Here is a 23,031-nt window from a genome sequence, read left to right as displayed (position 1 = left end):
CTTTCCTTTCCTTTCCTTTCCTTTCCTTTCCTTTCCTTTCCTTTCCTTTCCTTTCCTTTCCTTTCCTTTCCTTTCCTTTCCTTTCCTTTCTTTTTTCCTTTCCTCTTTTTTTTACCTCTTTAAGGTTTTTAAGGTACAGGCCTAATAGTGGTATCTCCAGTCAAAGGGCAATTCTTTTAGATAGTTTAGTGACTTTGGGGGCATAGTTCCAAATTAATTTCTAGAATGGCTGAGCCAATTTAGTTCCACCACATTTTTCTAAAGCCAACCTCCAACAATTTTTAACCTTCTAGCAAATTCAAAGAATGCTCCCACTCTAGAATATCTCCCATCATAGAGTGATAGAATGATTTAGGTCAAGTGTGTCTGCAAGCAGCAGGACAGCATCCTTGAATCTCACATTGAAAAGTACTGAACAGAGATTGATAGGCCTGGGAAGCAGAGCTGATAAAATCAGCAACCTACTGAATGGCAGGAAATCCCCCAACTGGTAACATCTGTTAAATGGCAGGAAGACCCTCAACCAGCAACATCTGCTAAATGACGGGAAGACCTCTGACCAGTAACATCTGGTGAATGGATGATAGGAAGCATGTGTTAACGTCCAGCCCCACCCTCCCAAGTTCCTGCTCAAACTATATAAGACTGGCTGGGCCCCTCATTCAAACATTCCATTTTTGCCTTAGAGGCTGTGGGACCCAAGCTCAAGCTTGCAATAAAACAGTAACTCTTGCTTTTACATTATCTGGTGTGCCTCCTAATTTGGGAAGTCAGAACCGGACTGAACAAGACAATATACCAAAATTTTTGGAATGTAGCCAAAGCTTTAGGGACAATTTATATTTCTAAATGCTTACATCAATAAAGCAGAGAAAGAGCAGATTGATGAACTGAGTATGTGTGTGAAGTGGAATTCTGGGGAGGTTTGTACCCCCAGAAATCACTCTAATGAGCAGGGGAGACTTGATAAGATGCTGGCAGAGAAAAGCAGTTTTATTCAGAGAAAATAGCAGGGAGGTGGGGGCGAGGAAGGAAGTGATTCGGCTTGCTGGGGCAAAAAGGTCCTCTCTTCTAGGTACAATCACAGACTTTTGTCACAATCCTGACTCAAGATTTTCCTCTTCCCCTCTGTCCAATCCCACAGAATGGGAGGGGGGGGGGTTGGGGAGGTTACGCTTATAGTCTTGAGCATGTGATTTTCAACATTGCTTACCCCTAAAGACCCACATGATCAAGAAAAACCTGTGACTATCATGGGATTCCCAGGCTGGGACCATAATGATAGTTTTGAAACTCATTGTACTTTTCCTTCCTTCAGCTTATCTTATAGTTTGGCTTTCTTCCCAGTGTACAGATAAACTCTTCTCAAGGTTTTAAAAAATAGGTCTGGAAAACTAGAAGTTTTATGGGGGGAGGTGCAGTTTTAGTCTAAGGAATAGTAACACTCAGGGGTCTTGAAAATTAGGGTTATAACAAGCCAAATACTACTCTGAGAATTACACACTGAATCTCATCCCACATAATATGCAACTAAAAAAAACAAATTTAAACTCTCAATTAAATATCAAATTAGAAATCCTGAAAATCAAAGGAGAGATTAATAAAATTGAAAGGAAAATATTGAACTAGTAAATAAGACAAGGAGTTAGTTTTTTGAAAAAAAATGAATAAAGCATTGATTAATTTGATCAAAAAATGAAGAAAAAAACTAAATCACCAGTATTAAAAATGAGAAGAAAGAAATTACTACAAATGAATAGGAAATTAAAGCAACTTGTCAGGAGTTATTTTGCCCAATTACATGTCAATAGATCTAATAATCTAAGAGAAAGAGATGAATATTTAAAAGTGTTGGATTTAAAAATCAGTCTGGCAGTCTACTGAACTATTTCTGGCCTGGACAAGCTACCCCCAGCCCCCAAGGTTTCCCAGCACAGTCTTCCTTATCTTCCCCTATCATAAACCTAAAACTGAAGCTATCTTATCTGATGAATATTAACCTTCTTGAATGTTTGTCTATGTTTGCCTGCTTTACAATATTTGCCAAATGCTTCCAGCCCCCTGACCCTGAAACCCCCCTCCCCAGATGCTTCCTGACCACCTGTCCCTGACACTACCTTGATAATTATGTATGTACCAACCCCCTTCCCCAAACATTTCTATATAAACTCTTGGCTGAGAATTCCAAGGGGTCGTTCAGGCATGCCTCTCTGCCTAGCGACCCTAGCTATTATTGCTAGTAAAGAATGAGCCTCTTCTTGCATATTGCATTGTCAGTGTGATTCTTCCTTCGGCCATGAACCTGGGTTAGATATTAAAATTTGGGTACAACAAAAGAAATATAAATTATTCGTATTAACAGAAGAGGACATTGAATACTTAAACAATCACATCTCAGGAGAAAAAACTGAGCAAGTCATCAAAAAGTCCTAAGGAAAAATGTCCTAGGGTCAGATGAATTCACAAGGGAATTCTACAAACATTTAAGAACAATTAGTTCTATGTAAACTATTCAGAAAAATAGCTTAGGAAAGAACTCGTACTAATGGTATTAATATCTAAACAAAGAAAGAAATCTATAGGTCATTATCCCTAAAGAATATTGATGCAAAGTTTTTAAGCAAAATACAAACAAGAAGATAATGGCAATATATCACAAGGATCATACACTATGACCAAGTCGTTTTTATACCAGTAATTCAGGAGATGGTTCAATATTAGGAAAACTATTGATAACTGATCATATCAATGGCAAAAATAACAGAAACCTCTGATTATTTCAAAATGGTCAGAAAAAGCTTTTGACAAAACACAACATCCATTCCTATTAAAAACACTAGAGGACATAAATGCAGCATTCCTCAAAATGATTTATAGCATTTATCAAAAACTATCAGCAAATATTATCTGCAATGGGGATAAGCTAGAAGACTTCCCAGGAAGTGAAAATCAGGAGTGAAATAAGAATGCCCATTATCACCACTACTATTCAATATTATATTAGAAATGCTAACTATAGCAACAAGAGAAGAAGAAATTGTAGAAATTAGAATAGGCGATGAGGAAATAAAGCTATCACTCTTTGAAGATGATATGATGGTATACCTAGAAAATCCTATAGAATTAACCAGAAAACTAATCAAAACAATTAACAACTTTAGCAAAATTGCAGAATATAAAATAAGCCCACAAAAATATCAGCATTTCTCTCTACTACCAATAAAGTACAACAGCAAGACACAGAAAAGGAAATCCCATTTAATATAACTGTAGACAATATAAAATACCTGAGACATAAAATACTTGCTAAGACAAAACCAAGAACTATATGATCACAACTACAAAACATTTCACACAAATAAAGTCAGATCTAAACAATTGGTAAAACATTAATTGCTCATTGGTAGGCTGAGCAAATGTAATAAAAATGACAATTCTTACTACGATAATTTATTTATTCAGTACCATGCTACTCAAACTACCCAAAAATCATCTCATAGAACTAGAAAAAATAATAACAAAATTCATCTAGAAGGACAAAAGACCTAGAATATCAAGGGGATTAATGAAAAAAATGAAGGTGGCTTAATTGCACTAGATCTCAAACTATATTATAGAGTGGCAAACATCAAAACAATCTGATTCTGGCTAAGAAAAAGAGTGGAGGATCAATGGAATAGATTAGGCATTCAAGAAGTAATGGTAAATGAACATAGTAACCTAGTGTTTGACAAACCAAAAGATCCAAGCTTTTGGAAGAAGAACTTCCTATTTGACAAAAACTGCTGGGAAAACTTGACAACAGTATGGCAAAAATTAATTTTCTTGCCATACATCAAGATAAAATCAAAGTGGGTACATGATTTAGAAATAAAGGATGATATCATAAACAAATTATAAAAGCATGAAACAGTTTACCTATCAGACCTATGGGTAAGGGATGAATTTAGGTCAAAATAAGACAGAGAGAACATTATGAGATGTAAAATAGATAACTGACTACATTAAATTTAAAAGTTTCCGCACAAACAACAACAATGCAACCAAGATTAAAAGGCAAACAAATTTGAGGGAAAATCTTTATAGCAAGTCTTTCTGATATGTAATAATTAAAATTATGAGGCTGATAGTAGCTTACAAACTTCATTAAATCAAAGTAATAGGAGTAGTAAAGAGAGGGAAAGGTAGGAAAGAGGTAGAGAGATACTTAGCTTTCTAATCTATTGGCTGCCATGATGGGCCTCCGAGAAGGGTTCCATCCTTGCTCCAGCCAAAAGACCACAAAGACCACCTGGTCACCACTTATAAGCTCTTTTCTCTACCCACGAGCTCTCACACATCACATCTCAGGAACTAACCATAGTTTCTTAATTTGCCTGGGCTGTCCAAGGGGCAGCGCCTGTGGAATCTGAGGGCTTATCTATACCTGAGTTATACTCAGGTATAGATATATATATATATATATCTATAGACTATCTATATATCTAAAGACTCAGTGGTCTTTGACCTCCAGATCACTGAGAGATGATGTTAAAAAAAATGACTTTTGATGGAGAAATTTGCTTCCAACAGACAAAGGTTTGATTTCTCAAATATATAGAGAACCAAGTCAAATGTATAAGAATATAAAGCATTTCCCAACTGACACAGAACAGGCAATTCTCAGATGAAGAAATTAAAACTATCTTTAGTCACATGAAAAAATGCTCCAAATCACTATTAATTAGAGAAATGCAAACTAAAACAACTCTCAGGTACCACCTCACATTCAACAAACTATCTAACATGACAAAAAAGGAAAATGATAAATGTTGGAGAGGATGTGGGGAAAAAATGAGCCACTTCTATATTGCTGTGAGCTAATATAACCATTCTGAAGAGCAATCTGGAATTATGCCCAAAGGGCCATAAAATCATGCATACCCTTTGACCTACCAATACCACTACTAGGTCTATTCTCCAAAGAGATTAAAGATAGGGGAAAAGAACCTACCTGTACAAAAATATTTATAGCTATTCTTTATGTGGTGACAAAGAACTAAAAACTGAAGGGATGTCCATAAGTTGGAGAATGGCTGAACAAGTTGTGGTACATATGTTTAATAGAATACTATTGACATAAGAAATGACAAATAACATGATTACAAAAAAACATAGAAAAACTTACATAAAGTGATGCAAACTGAAATGAGCTGAACCAGGAGAATCTTGAATACAATAACAATAATTATGATTCATGATAAACTGTTAGTGACCTATCATCCACAAGGCAAGGATTCAGGACAACTCCAAGAGATTCATGACAAAAAAAAAAAAGGATATCTGGCACTACAGAAGGAACAGATGGAGTCCAAATGCAAATTGAAACATATTATTCTTTACTTTATTTTCTAGCTGAATTTTTCTCTAGTGAAAGCAATATGTGTCTTCTTTCCCAAAACGACACAGAAATATCTATTAGATGATAATATATATACAACCTATATTATTTGCCTTCTTAGGAAGGGAGAATAAGCAGGAGGGAGAGAGAGAACATGAATTGCAAAATATTAGAAAATGATTATTGAAAAATTGCATTGACAGGTAACCTGGAAAAAAATAAAATTTGTTATAATTTTTAAAAAGAAATAGGAAAAGTATTGAATAAAGCAATCTTGAACCAGGCATGTAATTTTCCATCATCAAAGAATCAGGGAGAGACTGAAAGAACAGTGGACCACCTCCTCATTAGCTATTCATCAATGAGAGATGTCTTAGATATCTACGGGAAAGCTTAATAATGAATTTCCAAAATTGTACTTAATGATCCTTAATTTCTTTGTTTTTGATCATTGAGCAAGATCAATTTATTTATTTTTGCTAGACTGATCAATAAGTTGATTTTCTTACCTAGAATGCAGTCTCAGAATTTTTAATCATTTTACCATTTATAAGAGAGAAGAGCAAATAATAAACTAATGCCAGCTGATAGCAAATGTCAGTCTTTCTCCCTAGTATCCCAACAGCTGTATTGTTTGTTGTTCATTTCTTAAAATTCAAGGAGCAGCAAGCAAAAAAAGGCAAGGTTGAAAGCTAGTCATTTGTCTTAACTGGCTCCTCTTCTCACTTTGGTGAAGTTTTCTCACTTGTGTTAGTAAAGATTTCCAATTTTCTGGAAAACACTATGGCAAAAATTAGGTTTAGATCTAGAATTAGATTCTCATACCATATACCAAGATAAGGTCAAAATAGGTATATTACTTAAACATAAAGAGTAATATTATAAGTAAATTAGGGGAACATCGAATAGTTTACCTGTCAGATATATAGAGGAGGTAAGAATTTATGGCCAAAAAAGAGATAGAGAATATTACAAGATGTAAAATGAATAATTTTTATTATACTAAATTAAAAAGGGTTTGTAAAAACAAAACCAATGCAACCAAGATTAGAAGGGAAACAACAAACTGGGAAAATTTTTTATATCAAATTTCTCTGATAAAGGTCTCATTTCTCAAATATATAAAGAACTAAGCCAAGTCATTCCCAAATTGATAAATGGTCAAAGACCAATGGGCAATTTTTCAGATGAAGAAGTCAAAGCTACCAATAATCATGTAAAAAAATGTTTTAAATCACTCTCGATTAGAGAAATGCAAATTGAAACAACTCTGAGGTACCTCCTCACACTTATCAGATTGGCCAATATGACGGTAAAGGAAAATGATAAATGTTGGAGGGAATGTGGCAAAATTGGGACACTAATGCATTGCTAGAGGAGTTATGAACTGTACCAGCCATTCTGGAGGGCAATTTGGAATTATGCCTAAAGGGCTATAAAAGAATGCATACTTTTTGATCCAGTAATACCAGTCCTGGTTCTGTATCCCAAAGAGATTTTTTTTTTAATTGGAAAGGACCTGTTTGTACATAAAATATTTATAGCTGCTCTTTTTGTGTTGGCAAAGAATTAGTAACTAAAGGAATGTCCCTCAATTGGAGAATGGCTGAACAAATTGTAGTACATGATGTTGATGGAATACTACTACTACTATACTATAAGGAATGATGAACAGGATGATTTCAGAAAGAGCTGGAAAGACCTACATGAACTGATGCAGAGTGAAATAAGCAGAACCAGGAAAACATTGTACACAGTAATATTGTAGAATGTTATAGATTTTGCCACTAATAGCAATACAATGATCCAAGACAATTCTAAGGGCTTATGAAAAAGCCTCTAGAGAAAGAACTGTTGGAGTAGCAATTCAGATAAAAACATATCATTTATCACATGTTTATTGGGGTATATGTTTTGGGGTTTTGATCCCAAGATTATTCACTTATAAAAATGATTAATATGGAAATGTGTTTTGTGTGAATATATGTATATATATATATGTATGTATAAAACCCAGAAAAATAAAAATAAAATGATGTTGAAAAAATTTTCCAATTTTTTGAAAACTTTGCTGGTTTAAGACTATCTGACACCTGTGTTATTCACTTTTGAAAAATTCATACAAACTTCACCTAAACTATAATCACTCTGATTTCTAACCACTAGGAGGAGCTGTGAGCTAGTTTAATTACTGGTAGCCAAGTTATAGTAGGCTGCTTTAGTAGTATGATAGGACAACCACATGTTTTGTAGGAGTCCTGTCTTCTGGCCCACCATGCAGATCACGCTCTCCTCTTCCCTGGTTAGCTTTCTTGTAAAGGATAACTAGAAACTTGTGAAAGGAATACATAGCCAGAGTCTCTCAGATCAAAAGTGACTGTTACTTCCAGACCTCAGGCTTTCTAAACTCATGATTTTCTTTGTCCAAATTAAATTCAAGGGAAATCTCAAGTTTAGACATTTTTTGTCACTTCTTGCAAAAGTCTAATATTGGTCTCCTCCCACCCCACTTCCATTTTGTTTTATTAGCTCTAACTCTCAGGTTCTGCCACCCCATGTCTAAAATACAATAGTTCATTTCTAAAACAAGGAAAGTCTGAAACCAAAATAGTTTGTGGGTATTACTGTTTAAAAACTACATTACTTAATGACAAATAGGAGTGATCTGTAACTTATCCATATTTGATGGAATTGTTGATTGAAAAATTCACCACCTGCTGGTCAACTTCATGGTGACAGACTGACAATCAAGACTCAAGCTATGGAGAAGAACAAACTTTGGCAACCCAGCTGAGCAACTTACCCAGAAGAGATGACTAAACTTCAAGGGGAGCTGCATAAGAATTAAATGAAGAAAAAATGACAGAAAGCCTGGTACTCTAGACTCTGCAGTACCAGGAGCTTTGACTTATCTTTGTCCTGTGTGTGTTCTACACATGATCCTGACTATCTCTGAACTCTATGCCTATTCTTCCCATTGACAATATATTTCTTAGAGAGTATGTCACGAATTTATGGGGGCAACGTTTTGCTATTTTTATTCTGCCATCTTAGTAATGGCTGATTAAGTAGAAATGCAGGGCTCTCATGAACTTTAGAAGTGGGTATTCCTCTTGAACCTAGAGGTAGAAGTTATTTCCTTTAGGAACCCAACAATCAAGTATAAGTACCAGTTGGCTGGGAAAGGATCTCAGAGGGGCGATTCTCTATCCAGGACTTTCATCCTTAGGCACTAGCTTTCAGGGAACAACTAAAACAACTAGGTCTTCTCGTCTAGAAGTCTTTCTTTGTGGAAACGCCTTTCCAGAATTTCTTGGTAAATGTATATATTTTTCTGATTTCCTTGACCAAAGAGGGTAATGATTTGGTTTAGAGGTGTCCCTGGCTAGGCTAACTTAACTAATTCCTGCCCACATTCCACGACCCAAACCTCCCTTCCCCTCCCGGGGTCTCAAGGGGAAGTCCAGGGGGTGGCTGGATGTCTGGGTGAGGTCAAGGAAATCAGAACCCCTAGGTTGGTTCTCTGGGGGTATTTATAGTCCCAGCTCCAACAGTCAGGTCTTGAGATGGGCACTTGCTGGATCAAGGTTCCATTACCCTAACTGCCAGGATTGCCTAGGGTGATTTTGCAAATGCAAGAGATCTTGCATCAATCCTGCATTACAATTAATACCAAAACCTGAGAAAAATCAGTTGAGAAACTGAAAAAAAAAAGTGTTGTGTTGCTCTTACAAGAATTAAAGGTTAACAAATTCAAAGGTATCCACTGATGTCAAGTCAAAAGTAAAAGCAGGAAACACTATCTCAGAATAGGAGACTATGTTACACATTTCTAGGAACTGACAGGAATGTATAAGAGAAAAGCAATTGCAGTTGATTCCATCAGTTTTATTTGTAAATGTTGCCATGTTGTAAGTATGTATTTGTAGCCTAATCTGCTGCCAATGGTGAGTCATTCTTGCAAATAATTATTAAGTTTATATGCATAGTATGCATCTATACTACAAGAGGCGTTACCAGAAATAACAAGTTTGGGAAGCAAAATAAATCCTCAAATGGGCAATTTCAACACATGATTTTGTGTGTTTCTGTCAACCTTGCAAGCATATCTGAAAATATGTTATATTATTAAAATTCTATCCAATAATGTTCACTGATATTTTCTAGTGTTTAAATATGAGCTATAAGTTAGCATTCTTTGTAAATACTATTAAACAATATTTCTTATTAATTTTTATAGCCATAATGAATAGAGCATGATGAATACTTTAAGTATTTTAAGAAAAATATTATTATATCTTTTTCTTACAAAAAACATCCAAATCTTTTAGGAAAACCCTATCACAAAAAAGTAGTTCATTTTTATTGTTATAATCACTTCTGTTATTTAAAAATACATAAATAAAATATTATTAAAATATATAATAACTTAAAAGTTTCAGATATTTCCAAGGATTACCAAGAATTTCAGTTTTTCATGACAAAATCCCAAAGAGTCAGTAATCTGTCAGGAATTTGAAAACACTAGGTCAGAATCTCTAGTTAGATGTTTTATAGCTACTGTTTTTAGAACGCCACTTAATAAATGCTTTTGTTAAAAGTTAATATGTCAATTTGCTTATTGCTAAAGGGAAACACATTGGTGGGCCATAATTTTTTGGGGTTGTATCCAAAAGGTAGCTACCCTGAACCTAGAGATTGCAGTTATTCTCTAGCTACCAACCTTCAAGTCTGTGTATAGGTTGTAGGAATATTAAAAAGGGGATATTATATTATTTGGGTAACTAATAAATTTTTATAGTTCATAGTGTGAGAGGGAATTTTGGAAAGGAGAGACAGGTTGCAGCAAAGGAAAATGGAATTTTGATGAAACTGTGGACACAGGGGTAAACCTGGTTGGAATGGAGAAGGACGGGGTCTGAAGATTCTAACTCCCAGCCAGAGGGGAGTTGGTTCAAGGCTGTGAAGCTGAAGCCAGCTCTGAGATTTGTCTCTGACCTCCTGTAAATCTCTAATCTTTCCCAAACCATTCCTGAGACCTGTTATTACCAACTCCTAGAAGCTGTTGTATGATTTATTTCTGTCAACTTTATAAGAAGATCTAAACTATGAAGAGAAGCTGATTAAACTTTCAAAGTTGCCTCAGGGGGGATTTCCTCTCTGAGGTGAACCCAATCACTTTAGACTCCAGTAACCCAAGCTACTCCATCTATATTTCTAAAAGACTCAAAATCTTGTGTGGGTTTAGTTTAGGAATAGAGAGATAGCCAAAGGATCTATAGACAGAGAGAGAAAGAGTGAATAGGTCTGGCCTGGCCAGGTAACAAAGAGAATTTACTGCAATTTGGATCTCAAGGTAGACATTTTTAGTGATAGGGACTCTCCTACCTACCTACAACCCACCTACCTAATTACTCTTCCTGATATTTTTGTTAAATAAACCCCTTTAACATGCAGTCAGATACAATCTATACTGGTCTAGGACTGAAAGCTCTTAGTCTTTGAAAGGATGGCCCACTCAGGCTAGGTCTGTCAAATCCTAGCCATCCATTACAACTACGATTTCAGGGTCTCTCTTCATAGTAATAATAGTGATGTGTTAAAAAGTTCCTACTGCTTCCTTGCATAGCTTACATTAATCCCTAAGCCCAAGCTCCTTAAAAATAAACCTGATATAATTTCTAGTGGCAATGACCTGGTCCTAAAGTGTCATTAAAGATGTTTCCACAAACAAATATGCATATTTTGATTCTACTTTCTCTTAATTAGGAAGGCATATTTTTAATTAAAAAAATACAATGGATTTAAAGCTAGATAGAATCATAACAGGCTTAAATTTTTCTCCCTGGAAAATGCCAGGGCAAACCTCTCTAAATACACATGGGATCCTATTCCATTCCCTGTTCTTGAGCAGAATGCCTCCCCTATAATTGCCAAATCACATATCTTCAATCTCTTTCTACTTATTGGTCATCTCCTATTGCCTGTAAACACACCAATATTTGACCCATCCTCAAAAAAAAAAATCTCACTTGATCCCTTTTCTGGCTAACTTTCTTGGAATGGACATATAGAATAGGTGCTTCCATTTCCTTTCCAGCCTCTTTATTCAACAGAAACTTGTTTCTTCCATGATTATTAATGTTCTCCTAATTGCCAAATTTAATAGCTTTTTCTCAATCCTCATGCTTCTTGACCTATCTGCAGTCTTAGATACTGTGGATGACAGTATGACTGGCACAAAATAGGTCCTTGTTAAATGTTTACTGACTCACTTACTCAAGATTCCTATCCAGTAATTGCTAAAGATCTATCATATTCAAGTATTCTAAATTTTTAAGTTCATTAACATATCTTCATTTGTTTTTGCTAGATTTTTCTAAGTCTGAAAGGGACATATTTAAAGTACTTAGATGCTATGCTATTTGGTGCATATATATTAATTACTAATTTTATTTCACTATCTATGGTGCCTTTAATAATAACATAATCTCCCTGCTTTTATCTTTTAATGATATCCCACTGTTGTTTCAATTTCTGATTTCTGCTTCTGTCTGAGTTATGTGCTCACTTTTCTCCCATATCTATTTCTTTGTGTAGTTACCTACTTAGAGCTGCATTTTGTGTGTTTGGAATTCAGGGAGGTGCCATTTAAAAGTATCTTACAAACTTCCTGTGGACACGTGGGGACTTTGAGACTACATTCCCCGTGATCCAACGGGTTTCTGGTTTTTGGACGTGGGGACGTCTCTGATGTCCCCAAACGTATAGGGGAGCTTAAATTCAGAGGGCGGCCTGGAGAAGGCCTCTTTGTTACCTGAGCAGGCTCCCGGGGGGCAGGGAGGAGTAGGGAAGGTATGGAAGAAAATGGCGGAGGTGCCAGAGATTTCTTACAGGCACATGGTCAATTTATCTCTATCAGCAATGGCTTTTATTAAAATACTATTTTCCCTTTTAATATCTGCCTTTATCATTTTTAATCATAACAATTTATAAGCTCCAACTAGATATCAGACACACTGATTTCAGGAAGAAATCTTCAAAGATCCTCAAACATCCAGGAAGCTCTTCTCTCTTAGTCATCTAGTCCTCTGCTATGACTCTGACAGATTAGTACATAAGATCCTGCTAGCCTCAATATTCATTTCCCAAGATTTTGGTGGCATTAAGTGCTTTCAAGTTTTTCAGCTTTTTCCTTGTGCAGTTCTAACCAGAAAGAAAAGCCTGCTGGTGTTTCTTTTTAGTTTTACCGAATCTTTGTTTTATCTGACACTATTTTCAGCTTTGTTGGAGTGTTCCTCAGAAGTTGAATCTTCCTTTTTGTCAACTTTGCTAAAATTCTGCAACTTTCCTTTTGTTATATATGTGTATGTGACTTCAAATATATGAGATATTTCACATAAATGTTTTTTTCTTCTTATCCTTCCAGCATGTTTTATTCATGCTTTTCCCATTTCATTTAATCAAAAGTACATCTTTTATTTTTCATGAATTCCTCTTCCTAACTTTAAGAAGAATGCTAACAGTGTGCTAAGTGCTTTATAAATATCATCCTATTTTATTCTTACAACAATACTGGGAAGTAGGAAGAAACTATTATTATTTCCATTTTACAAATGAGGAACAGAAACACACAGGTTTGGGTGACTTGTCCAGAGTCCCACAGCTAGTAAATGTCTGAGACTGGATTTAAATTTAGGTCCTCCTTGTGAGTGCAAAACCTCGTACCCCTTTTATGATTATAATAGTATTATATTATCCTTTATTATTATTTTAATAACATAATCATTCATTTTAAGTGAATAGTCAAAGTGATACAGTTTGCTTTATAAAATTATAGGGATTAGCTAAGAAAGTTACAGTTTAGGGTGGTATTGAATCTTGTTAACATCTTTTGACCTTAAGCCTATAATCAAAAGTTACTACCAAGCCCCCCATACCCTATTGGGTGCAAGCTAAGACCATCAGAAAGGAGGGGGAGTTCTGCCTTGGGTAAAGAGATAGAGGCCTGCTTTGGGTGCAAGTTTATCTGTTAATCAAATTGCTGACTCCTAATATTGTCAGTAAAAGACACCAAGATTGCAAAGACCTTTGAAAGGACAGCAATAATAATAGACTTAAGTTACCACCCAAAGTGATCTTCTTTTGCATTCACTAGCTTAATCAGCACTTGTCACTAATTAAGAACTGCCTTTGTGAAAGATGTGAACATCTATTATTTTTTTCTGTATCACTGTCACTAGGTCATAAAATTTTTCTCTTTAAAAAAAGGCCATCTTATAAGGCTTGGGGTCTCTGGTTCTGATGGGACCAGGGTTTAGCTTTATTGTGAGGTGGGCCTCCTCTCAATAAACCTAGTATTTAACTTGGAATTCTGTATTTTCATCACATCCTGCTTGAGTCCAGTACTCTTATACACAGCACCATCCAATCCCTTCTGTAATGTTTTTCCAAATAAATTCGTACTTTAAATAGGTATTATCACCCTTGGCTGCTATGCCATTTCCTAACTATTAAGATAGCCAATATAATTTTTTGCAATGATATTTGGGTTCTTACCATGTCTACACATTAACAGAGAAATATTAATAATATATACATACACAATTTCTGAGTAATCAAAGTCTACAACATTTTTGTTTCTTAAAATTATAGGTTTAGAGCTAGAAAGTACTTTAAAAGTCATTAAGTTCAATCTTCCCATTTTGTGTATAAAGAAATCATATCACAAAGAGGTTAAATGATTTGCTAAAAGTCACACAATTAGTAAGTGGCACAAGTAGGATTTGAACCTAAGCTCCTCTATCTGCAAACTCAGCACTTTTTCTATTGCATAAGGTTTCTTTCTTTTTTTTTTTTCACGCTTATTCTTTCTGTCTTAGAATCAATATCAGTTCAAGGCAGAAGACACATAAGTGCTAGGCAACTGGGTTTAAGTGACTTGCCCACAATCCTGCAGTTAGTAAGTGCCTAAGGCCAGATTTGAACCTAGGCCTCACATATCTAGGCTTGGCTCTCTATTCACTGAGCTACCTACCAGCCTCTACTGCATAAGTTTTGATGTCTTCTCCCATATACTAGTTTCCTTCACAGTTAAGTCATAATGTACCAAAACATAAGGTATATATTGGCCTGGTTTAAGAATATTCTCAAATTCTCTGACTTGGAATTTTTTAACTTTATCCTTTGTTAAGAGCAGTTATGTTCAAGGTTATCTTTATTGCTCATTCTTATCATGAGCACTGCTAATTGAAAAGACCAAGTTTACCAAATAATGCTGCTTTTTATTCCTTAGAAGCATATAATGAAATCAATTTTATCAACTACTGCCTCACAAGGGAAGCTGGTAAGCTTCATATTCATATTCAAGCTGCAACTTAACATCAATCCTAATGATCAATGGACAAATATCTCATTCATAGTATAGCAATAAAATGAATAGTTTTAAATATTAAATATTATTTAAATATTAAAAATACTTTGTTTCTTTTTCACTATTCTGTAACTGTAGAAGCAAAAGAAGGACAAAAGACAAGCTGCACACATATAATGTTCAGTTTCATGTTTAACTCTCTCTTTTTTCTATGTGCATATGTTTTAGTTGAGGTTTTTTAAAGTTCAAATTTTTTAAAATGAAAAAAACAAAACAAAACAAAAATCCCAACAAAGCAGAAGAGGGCCAAATAGAACAAGTACTATGTTCTGACATCTATATAATGCTTTTAAGCTTGCAAAATGCTTTATGTAAATTCACTTGGGGGCAGCTAGTTGGCTTAGTGGATTGAGAGCCAGGCCTAGAGATGGGAGGTCCTTGATTCAAATTTGGACTCAGATACTTCCTATCTATGTGACCCTGGGCAAGTCATTTAATCCCCATTGCATTGCAATTGCCCTTACTGCTCTTCTGCCTTGGAATCAATACACAGTATTGTATTCATTCATTTGAACTTCACTATAACAATTTTATGTGGGTGCTACAATTATTATTATTTCTATTTTCCTGATAAAGAGTCTGAGAGACAAAGGGCCATTTTCTATTTTTCTTTGTTCATATTATGCTAACATGACTTACCTTTAAATTCCTCCAATACAGAAACACACTTAAGCCCCCTTTTATGGCTTATCTTCCTCTATGAGAATATAAGTTCCACAAGGGCAGGTTGTATTTCTTTTTTCTTGTATGTGTATCCCCTGCACTTAGCACATTGTCTGACACACAGTAAATGCTTAATAAATAAATAAAACTGTCTGACAGTTTCCACAAAAAATCTTTTAAGAGTTGAACAACACAATCTGAACAACATTGAATCTTGCTTGTCAATAATATTTAATAACACTTATTAGAGATGTGTTATATGTATTGCACTGTACTAATCTTCATTGAAAGACTCAAAGAGTTTGTGCTCTAAAAGGAAATGAACCTCGAAAATTCTTAACAACAAAATGAAGCACATGTGAAATAATCAATGAGGACTTGGATACAAAGCACTAGAGTTTTGATGGAAAAGATCATTATGGGTTGAAGTGATTAGGAAAAGCTTCACTGAGATAGAGCTTGAGCAGGACTTTGAAAGGAAGTGTAGAATTTATCCTACCAGTGAGTTGGAAGAAGGGCATTTTGAACAAGGGAAAAAGAAAAAATAAAGTCGTTGAACAGAGAATGAATATGGTGTGGTAGCAAGTGCCAATGAATGAACAGATTTAAGTGCAAGATCCATGAGGAACTGCACTAGGTGTAAGGAATTAAATTTAGGGTTTGTCTAAATAATAATAAATAAATAATGTCCCAGAGTAAATATTGTGGACACTGATTTAAAAATATTATAGCTTAAGCCAAAATGACTTTTAGTAGTTTTATTTACAAGAGTGTGGAAAGTGAAAGTAGAGAAATACAAAAAGAGGGTGGAGATGATGTCTACCCTATCACACACAGCTCAGTCCAGCAGGGCTTGCTAACCCTTGACCAGAGGACCCGAGTTCCACCCACGCTGCCTCCTCCAAGAAGGGAAGGCCTCTCCTAAACTAATCTCTCTCCAGACACCAGGAAAGGAAGGCCAGCTACTCACTCACCCAAGAGGCAGTCCAAGTCCCAAGTTACCTCCAAGAGGCAGGTCACCAGTCAAAGACTGACAACAACGACTACTGATGACGACAACAGCGAAGACGACAAGTTGACGATGAAGACGATGAGATGACGATGATGATCCTCAACCAAATAAGTTCAGGACTTTTATAGTCCTTTCTTGTCCCTTCCCCTCTTCACAGGGGCCAATCACAGCTTCCAAATTACTTAGCACTGCCCAGGGGGGGCAGTGTCTGTGAGATCCACTTCTCATCTTCTGAAGGTATCAACTTTTATCATAGGATTCACAAGTTTCTGACTGAGTTATCACCCACTTTAGCAAATGACTTGTGAAGACTCTTACTTAGTGTTAAATAGGGGTGATCTGAGTTCTTGAGTTTTCATTTTAGCAAGTGACTTGGTGGCTAACAAAATGTTAACTCAAAATAGACAAAGAGAATAAAGAATTCGCTAGGGAATGTGTTGGAAAGGAAGGATGGAGAAAATTATGGAAGGCTTTGAATGCCAAGCCTAGGGAGTTCATTTTTATGTGCAATAAGGAACCAATGAAAGTTTTTGAGCAGGGAAGTCACATGACAGAAGTGTTTTAGAAAGAAAACTGTTGATAGTATATATCAGGGGATTACTGGAGTGAAGACTAAAGGCATGAAAATTATTTTGGAAATTATCACAGTAAAGACAAGATTTGGACCTTATCCTGGCTTTGTTAACAATGGGCAAATGTTTAAGTGGGACTCAGTTTCTCCATTTGTACATTGGTAAATTAAAGATTCTGAACTGGATGATTTCTGAAATTCTTTCCAGGTTAAAATATATGACCCTAAATTATGAATATCTGACAAACAGTACTGGTAGGGAGAATGGGGGTGGGGGAAGAGTCCTGGTATCTGACTGAATATGGGGAAATTCAAAGATTTTAGAGTTGGACAGGACTTCATTTTTCACATTTTAAAAATACCATAAACATGAAGTGACTTATTCAAGATAACACAATGAGAAATCAGGAATAAAAGCTCAACTCTAGTTCTTTCCATTATACCATGATAAAAATGTTTCTTAATAGATTGAAAATGGAAAGAACACCAAAATGGAATCAAAGTATTATAGCAGCATAGTGTGTAAAGAGATCTTGATGACATTGAGAATTTTCAAATTTCAGAATGAACATGGAGTTAGAAAAATTACATAATGAATACCTGTCAAATTACAATGAATTTACATTTTTTATAAAAGAAGTTGATGGTTTGAAAATGAGGAGATGGAGATTCTGCATTCAAATCTGGCCTCAGATAGTTCCTACTCTGTGTGACCCTGGGCAAGTCACTTAACACCAATTACCTAGTCCTTACTACCCTTCTGCCTTGGAACCAATCAATACATAGTACTGATTATAAAATGGAAGGTAAGGATTAAAGAAAAAGGAAGGAAAATGAGGAAGAAGGAACTGAAAAAAAACCAACATTTCAAATAGATTAATTTGTGGCTATTAAGTAAAATTTCTTTGGGTCTTGAATCTGGGTATCAAATTTAAAGTCAAGGCAATGAAAACTAAATTATAAGTCAAGTTTCCCAGGATAGCTCCCAAAGACCCAGTTCCAGGTATGTCTACAACAGAGTTGTTAACTATGTTTAGGTCCCTAAATCTGTTCCTAATTTGCACCTAATTGCAAATGGATAATTTACTTACTCTAGGACTGAATGTGTTGCTGCATATGGATGGTATCGATAGAGGAGAAGACACTGTTCAACTAGAAAGACTCCACCACCCTTTCGGAGATGATGATAAAAGAATAACAAGTCCTCAGGTACACCCTAAGAGAAAGAGAAAAGTCACTGATGATTTTCAGTATTTCAATTTAAAGTCTAGAGTGGAGAAATTTATATTATTTGACTGTTCCAAATATGGATTTTAATAGCATAATTCAGGAAGTACATAAAAAGTTGATTTTTCCTATTTTAATCATGTATGCTTACATTTATTTTTTAAAAAATGTTTTGAGTGGTGTTTTTTCTCTTATTTATGATGAATTAGTTATTCTGTAGATAACTTTAGATTACAACCTTTCTATACTTCTTCAACCTATACATTCTTTTCTGCATCTCTCTGTAAATCCTTTATAATAACAAAACTGCACTGCATGGCCTCTGAGATCCTTCTCAATTCTAAAGCAATGTAATCTTACAATACACTCAACCAACCCAATGGGGACATGATAACTACAGCTTTCTCCTTTCAGTCATATTTGGTAATAATTTAATAACTTTGCTCTTAAACTAGAAAGTCCTGCTCCTAGTGATTGAGCCACAATAGGACATGAGCCACAATAGGACAAACAAACCTCTCCCTCCTTAAGAGGTGTCCAAACTTGCAGAAGGCAGCCAGGTCTTGCTTGTAATTAGAGAGAACCCTCTCCCCTAACTTCTCCCCTCAAAAAGGCACAAGAGTACCAAAGTTGCCATAAATAGCACAAAAGGCACAGTAGTATCCTGGTGAGAAACACACACCATTTATTGAGCATGCCTGCAATAAGGCAGGTTTCCAGACACCACCACCTAAGTCATAGAAATGTGGTCGGAAATCTGAGGACTGTGCTAAGACTTAAATAACCAAACTTGAAACTGCTCATCATCTGCCTTCATCAACAAATCTCATTGTTACTCTTCTTGGACTAATTCCCTCCAAACAACATTAAAATAATGCCTCTAAACCAATTTTGAAACAACAGGCCCAACAAAAGGATGGGCTGAAACAATTTTCCAGCTCCAGTTTAGAATGTTGGCAGGAAAGACCTGTCTCACTGGGTGAAGGTGGAACATAGTCCAGGGCAGGCCACTTCAACATAGGCCATGCCCCAGCAAAGCAGCAAAAGATCTTTTTTGCAACTGAACCAGCAGCATGGCTGCCAGAGTTCTCAGCCTCTAGATGATAAGGGAATCAGATTATTGGTCAGAAAGAGTATGAAGGACCATCGGCTGGCATTGGGAACAGGACTCTATTTCATTGCTCATATGTGGTTCTGGGTCATCGTCCCTAGGCAAGGAAGAGCAATAGCATGAGCAGGGATCCAATTCCAAAGTGGAAAATAACTGCTTGTGGCCACTCAGACCAGATCACAGGCCAGGAGAACAGTGACCACACTCTTCCCTAGATTATGCCACCTTGGAAGAACTGAAAACTTACAGACTTCCAGAACTAGCACTGAAAACTACAGCACAAAAACCTTGAACTTTAGGGCAATGCCCCCTCCACCCTGGGAACAGAGCCCAACTTTAACATAAAGTTAAAAGTTTAGAAAACAGTATGGGAAAAATTAGGTTTAGATCAACATCTCATATCCTATCCCAAGATAAATTCAAAATGGGTAAATGACTTAAATATAAAGAGGGAAATCATAAATAAATTAGGAAAACATAGAATAGTCTGCCTGTCAGATCTATAGGAAAGGAATTTAAGACCAAGCAAGAGTTGGAGAACATTACAAAATGTAAAATAAATAAAAAGGGTTTGTACAAACAAAACCAATGCAAGCAAAATTAGAAGGGAAGCAACAAACTGGCAAAAAAAATTTTCTAACAAAATTATCTGATAACGGTCTAATTCCTCAAATGTATAAGGAACTGAGTCAAATGTACAAGAAATCAAGCCATTCCCCAATTAATAAATGGTTAAGATATGAATAGGCAGTTTTCAGATGAAGAAATGAAAACTATCAATAATCACATGAAAAAGTGTTCTAAATTTCTCCTGATTAGAGAAATACAAATCAAAACAACTCTGAAGTACCACTTCATACCTAGCAGATTGGCCAATATGACAGTAAAATAATAAATGTTGAAGGGGATGTGGCAAAATTAGACACTAATGCATTGCTGGTGGAGTTATGAATTGATCCAACCATTCTGGAAGGCAATTTGGAATTATGTGCAAAGAGCTTTAAAAGAATGCATGCCCTTTGATCCAGCAATACCACTAAGTTTGTACCCCAAAGAGATAATAATGAAAAATGTCTGTTCAAAAATATTCATAGCTGTGCTCTTTGTGGTGGCAAAAAATTAGAAAATAAGGGGATGTCCCTTCATTGGGGAATGGCTGAATAAATTGTGGCATATAATGTTGATGGAATACTATTGTGCTATAAGGAACAATAAACTGCTTGATTTCCATATGATCTAGAATAACCTCCAGGAACTGATGAGGAGCAAAATGAGCAGAACCAGGAGAACATTGTACACAGAAACTGAAACATGATCGTATGTAATTGACTTTGCTACTAACACCAATACAATAATCCAGGATAATCCTGAGGGATTATGAGAAAGAATGCTCTCCACATTGAGAAAAAGAACTGTGGGAGTAGAAATGCAAAAGGAAAACATATAATGTATTGCTTGTTTATATGGATATAGGATTTGGGGGGGTTTGTTTTTAAAAGATTATTCTATTACAAAAATGAATAGTATGGAAATAAGAGATATTGAGTGATAATACATGTAAAATCCAGTGGAATTGCTCGTTGGTTCTGGGAGAGGGGAGGAAAAAAGGGGAGAACAAGAACGTGAATCATGTACCATGGGAAAATACTTTAAAACAAATAAATAATTTTTAAAAATAAATAAATCATAAATGCAGTGTGTGGACAGAATTTGCTCCCCGGGACTCTCTTACCCAGCATGCTAAGCTCATGCTAAGTGCGAACACTTCGTGAATATGTATGGAAGATAAAGTTTTAGTGTGACCCCACCTCTCTCTCTCTCTTTCCTTGAACACGGCTGCTGAAGTTGACTTTCAGCCAGGCAAGAGAATTTACATACTTGGTCTTTAGTTGGAAAATTAGGCTTTGAACTTTTTTTTTTGTTGTTTCTTCTACTTCAAGTGGTTATGTCTCATGGAATATGCACTATGAATTTTTGATTTAAAAAAAAATTTTATTATTGTTTTTCTTTTATGTCCAATAGGATATTTGTATTTTCTTTCCTCTCTTATTTTTTGTACTTATAGTACATGCAAACAGTATTAATGGTTTTTTGATTTTGCACTAAAATAAATTTACAATATCCATTAGCCCTAATATCAGTGCATACCCAAAAAGCTTTAGACTGTGGAAGCCTGCTATTGATTGTTAAATATTATGGGACTGACTAATAATTGTGTCTGATTTCAGAAGACAGGATCACAAAAGAGCTGTTGTACAGTGCCGAGAAGCACAAGGTCAAGGAGACCAACCAATCCCACTAGGATTGATGAGAATTTGTGCCAAGACAGAGGACTTGGATGTAGGATTTCCCCATGCCAAATTCAGACATAGTACCTCAGTTTGGGTGCCATTTTGTCTTCCCTATCCTTGTATGAGTGAAGGTAAAATCAGATCAGGAAATGCAATTTCCTTTTTGCTTCAAAGTCTAGTCCTTCTTCTCTCTTTCATACTATGGCAATTTTCTGTAGTCCTGGCTGCTGATTGGGTAAGTGCATATTGCTGCAATGGTCCTATAAATGGTCCTATATTTATGTGGCCCTGATTCTAGGACCTGTTATGGGCTTATTCTTGCTTACTCAGAATTTTTATATACAATTTGATTTTTATTTTTTTCTTTTCTTCTATTTGTTTTTTTTTAATGTTTATGATTTTCTTTTGACAATTGATTCATATATCTCATAAGTCAGCCATGTATCCTGGGGTGATCCAGGTATTGGTCAACACCCTACTCAGTGGGGATTGTATTATTATTCTATAATGCTAAGTTTAAAATCTTTTGGAGAAATTTTTAGGATAAGAAACTCACTAACTCCCCAAACTGAGAAAGTGAACTCTTTGGAGAAGGTGCCATGAAGATGCCTGCAGAACTGTAAACTCTTATGCCAAAGGGGATTGCCCCCTAATTGGCTTTTTGTCAATGCACCTGCCAAACATTGGTTTTGTTCTCTCTCTCTTTTATTTCCCTCCAATCCCCAAAAATTTCTACTTAGAAAGTGCAATATTGTATGCATCTTTAGTAAGAGATCTTTAGAGATATAAACTGGTTATGTGTAACGTTTCGTTGGGGAGACTAGGCATGTAAGTCTGGGAGATTCCAACATGCTCGCCTCCCAGTGGAATCACAGGAGGGATTGTGTGGATAGAATTTTTTCCCCAGGACTCTCTTACCCAGTGAGTATGTATGAAAGATAAAGTTTTGGTGTGACCCTTCCTCTCTCTCTCTCTTTCCTTGAATATGGCTGCTAAAGTTGGCTTCCAGCCAGACAGGAGAATTTACACATGTGGTCTTACTTTTGTTAGAAAATTAGGCTTTGAACTTCTATTTTTTTATTTCTTCTACTTCAAGTGGTTATTAATAAAATTTTATAAAATTAATACTTGGAGTTATTGATATTATTTTTTTAACATTTATTAATATTCATTTTTAACATGGTTACATGATTCATGCTCCTCCTTTCCCCTTCAACCCCCCCCCCCCCGCACCCCCCCTACCTATGGCCGATGCGCATTTCCACTAGTTTTGTCATGTGTCCTTGATCAAGACCAATTTCCAAATTGTTGGTAGTTGCATTGGTGTGGTAGTTTCGAGTCCA

General features: G+C 35.7%; 1 protein-coding gene across 1 annotated transcript in view; it reads right to left on the bottom strand.

Annotated features, from left to right (window-relative positions):
* B3GNTL1 (UDP-GlcNAc:betaGal beta-1,3-N-acetylglucosaminyltransferase like 1) overlaps positions 1 to 23,031 on the bottom strand; it is a 125,127-nt gene that overhangs the window by 32,867 nt on the left and 69,229 nt on the right. Inside the window, exon 9 of the mRNA XM_044672014.1 lies at positions 18,151 to 18,275. Coding sequence (XP_044527949.1) covers positions 18,151 to 18,275 — 125 coding nt within the window. The remainder of the gene's footprint in view (positions 1 to 18,150; positions 18,276 to 23,031) is intronic.

The sequence above is a fragment of the Gracilinanus agilis genome, chromosome 4, assembly GCF_016433145.1.
Source record: "Gracilinanus agilis isolate LMUSP501 chromosome 4, AgileGrace, whole genome shotgun sequence".
NCBI classification, from domain to species: domain Eukaryota; kingdom Metazoa; phylum Chordata; class Mammalia; order Didelphimorphia; family Didelphidae; genus Gracilinanus; species Gracilinanus agilis.
Note: the sequence above shows the minus strand (reverse complement) of the source record. Positions and strands in the feature narration are given on the sequence as shown.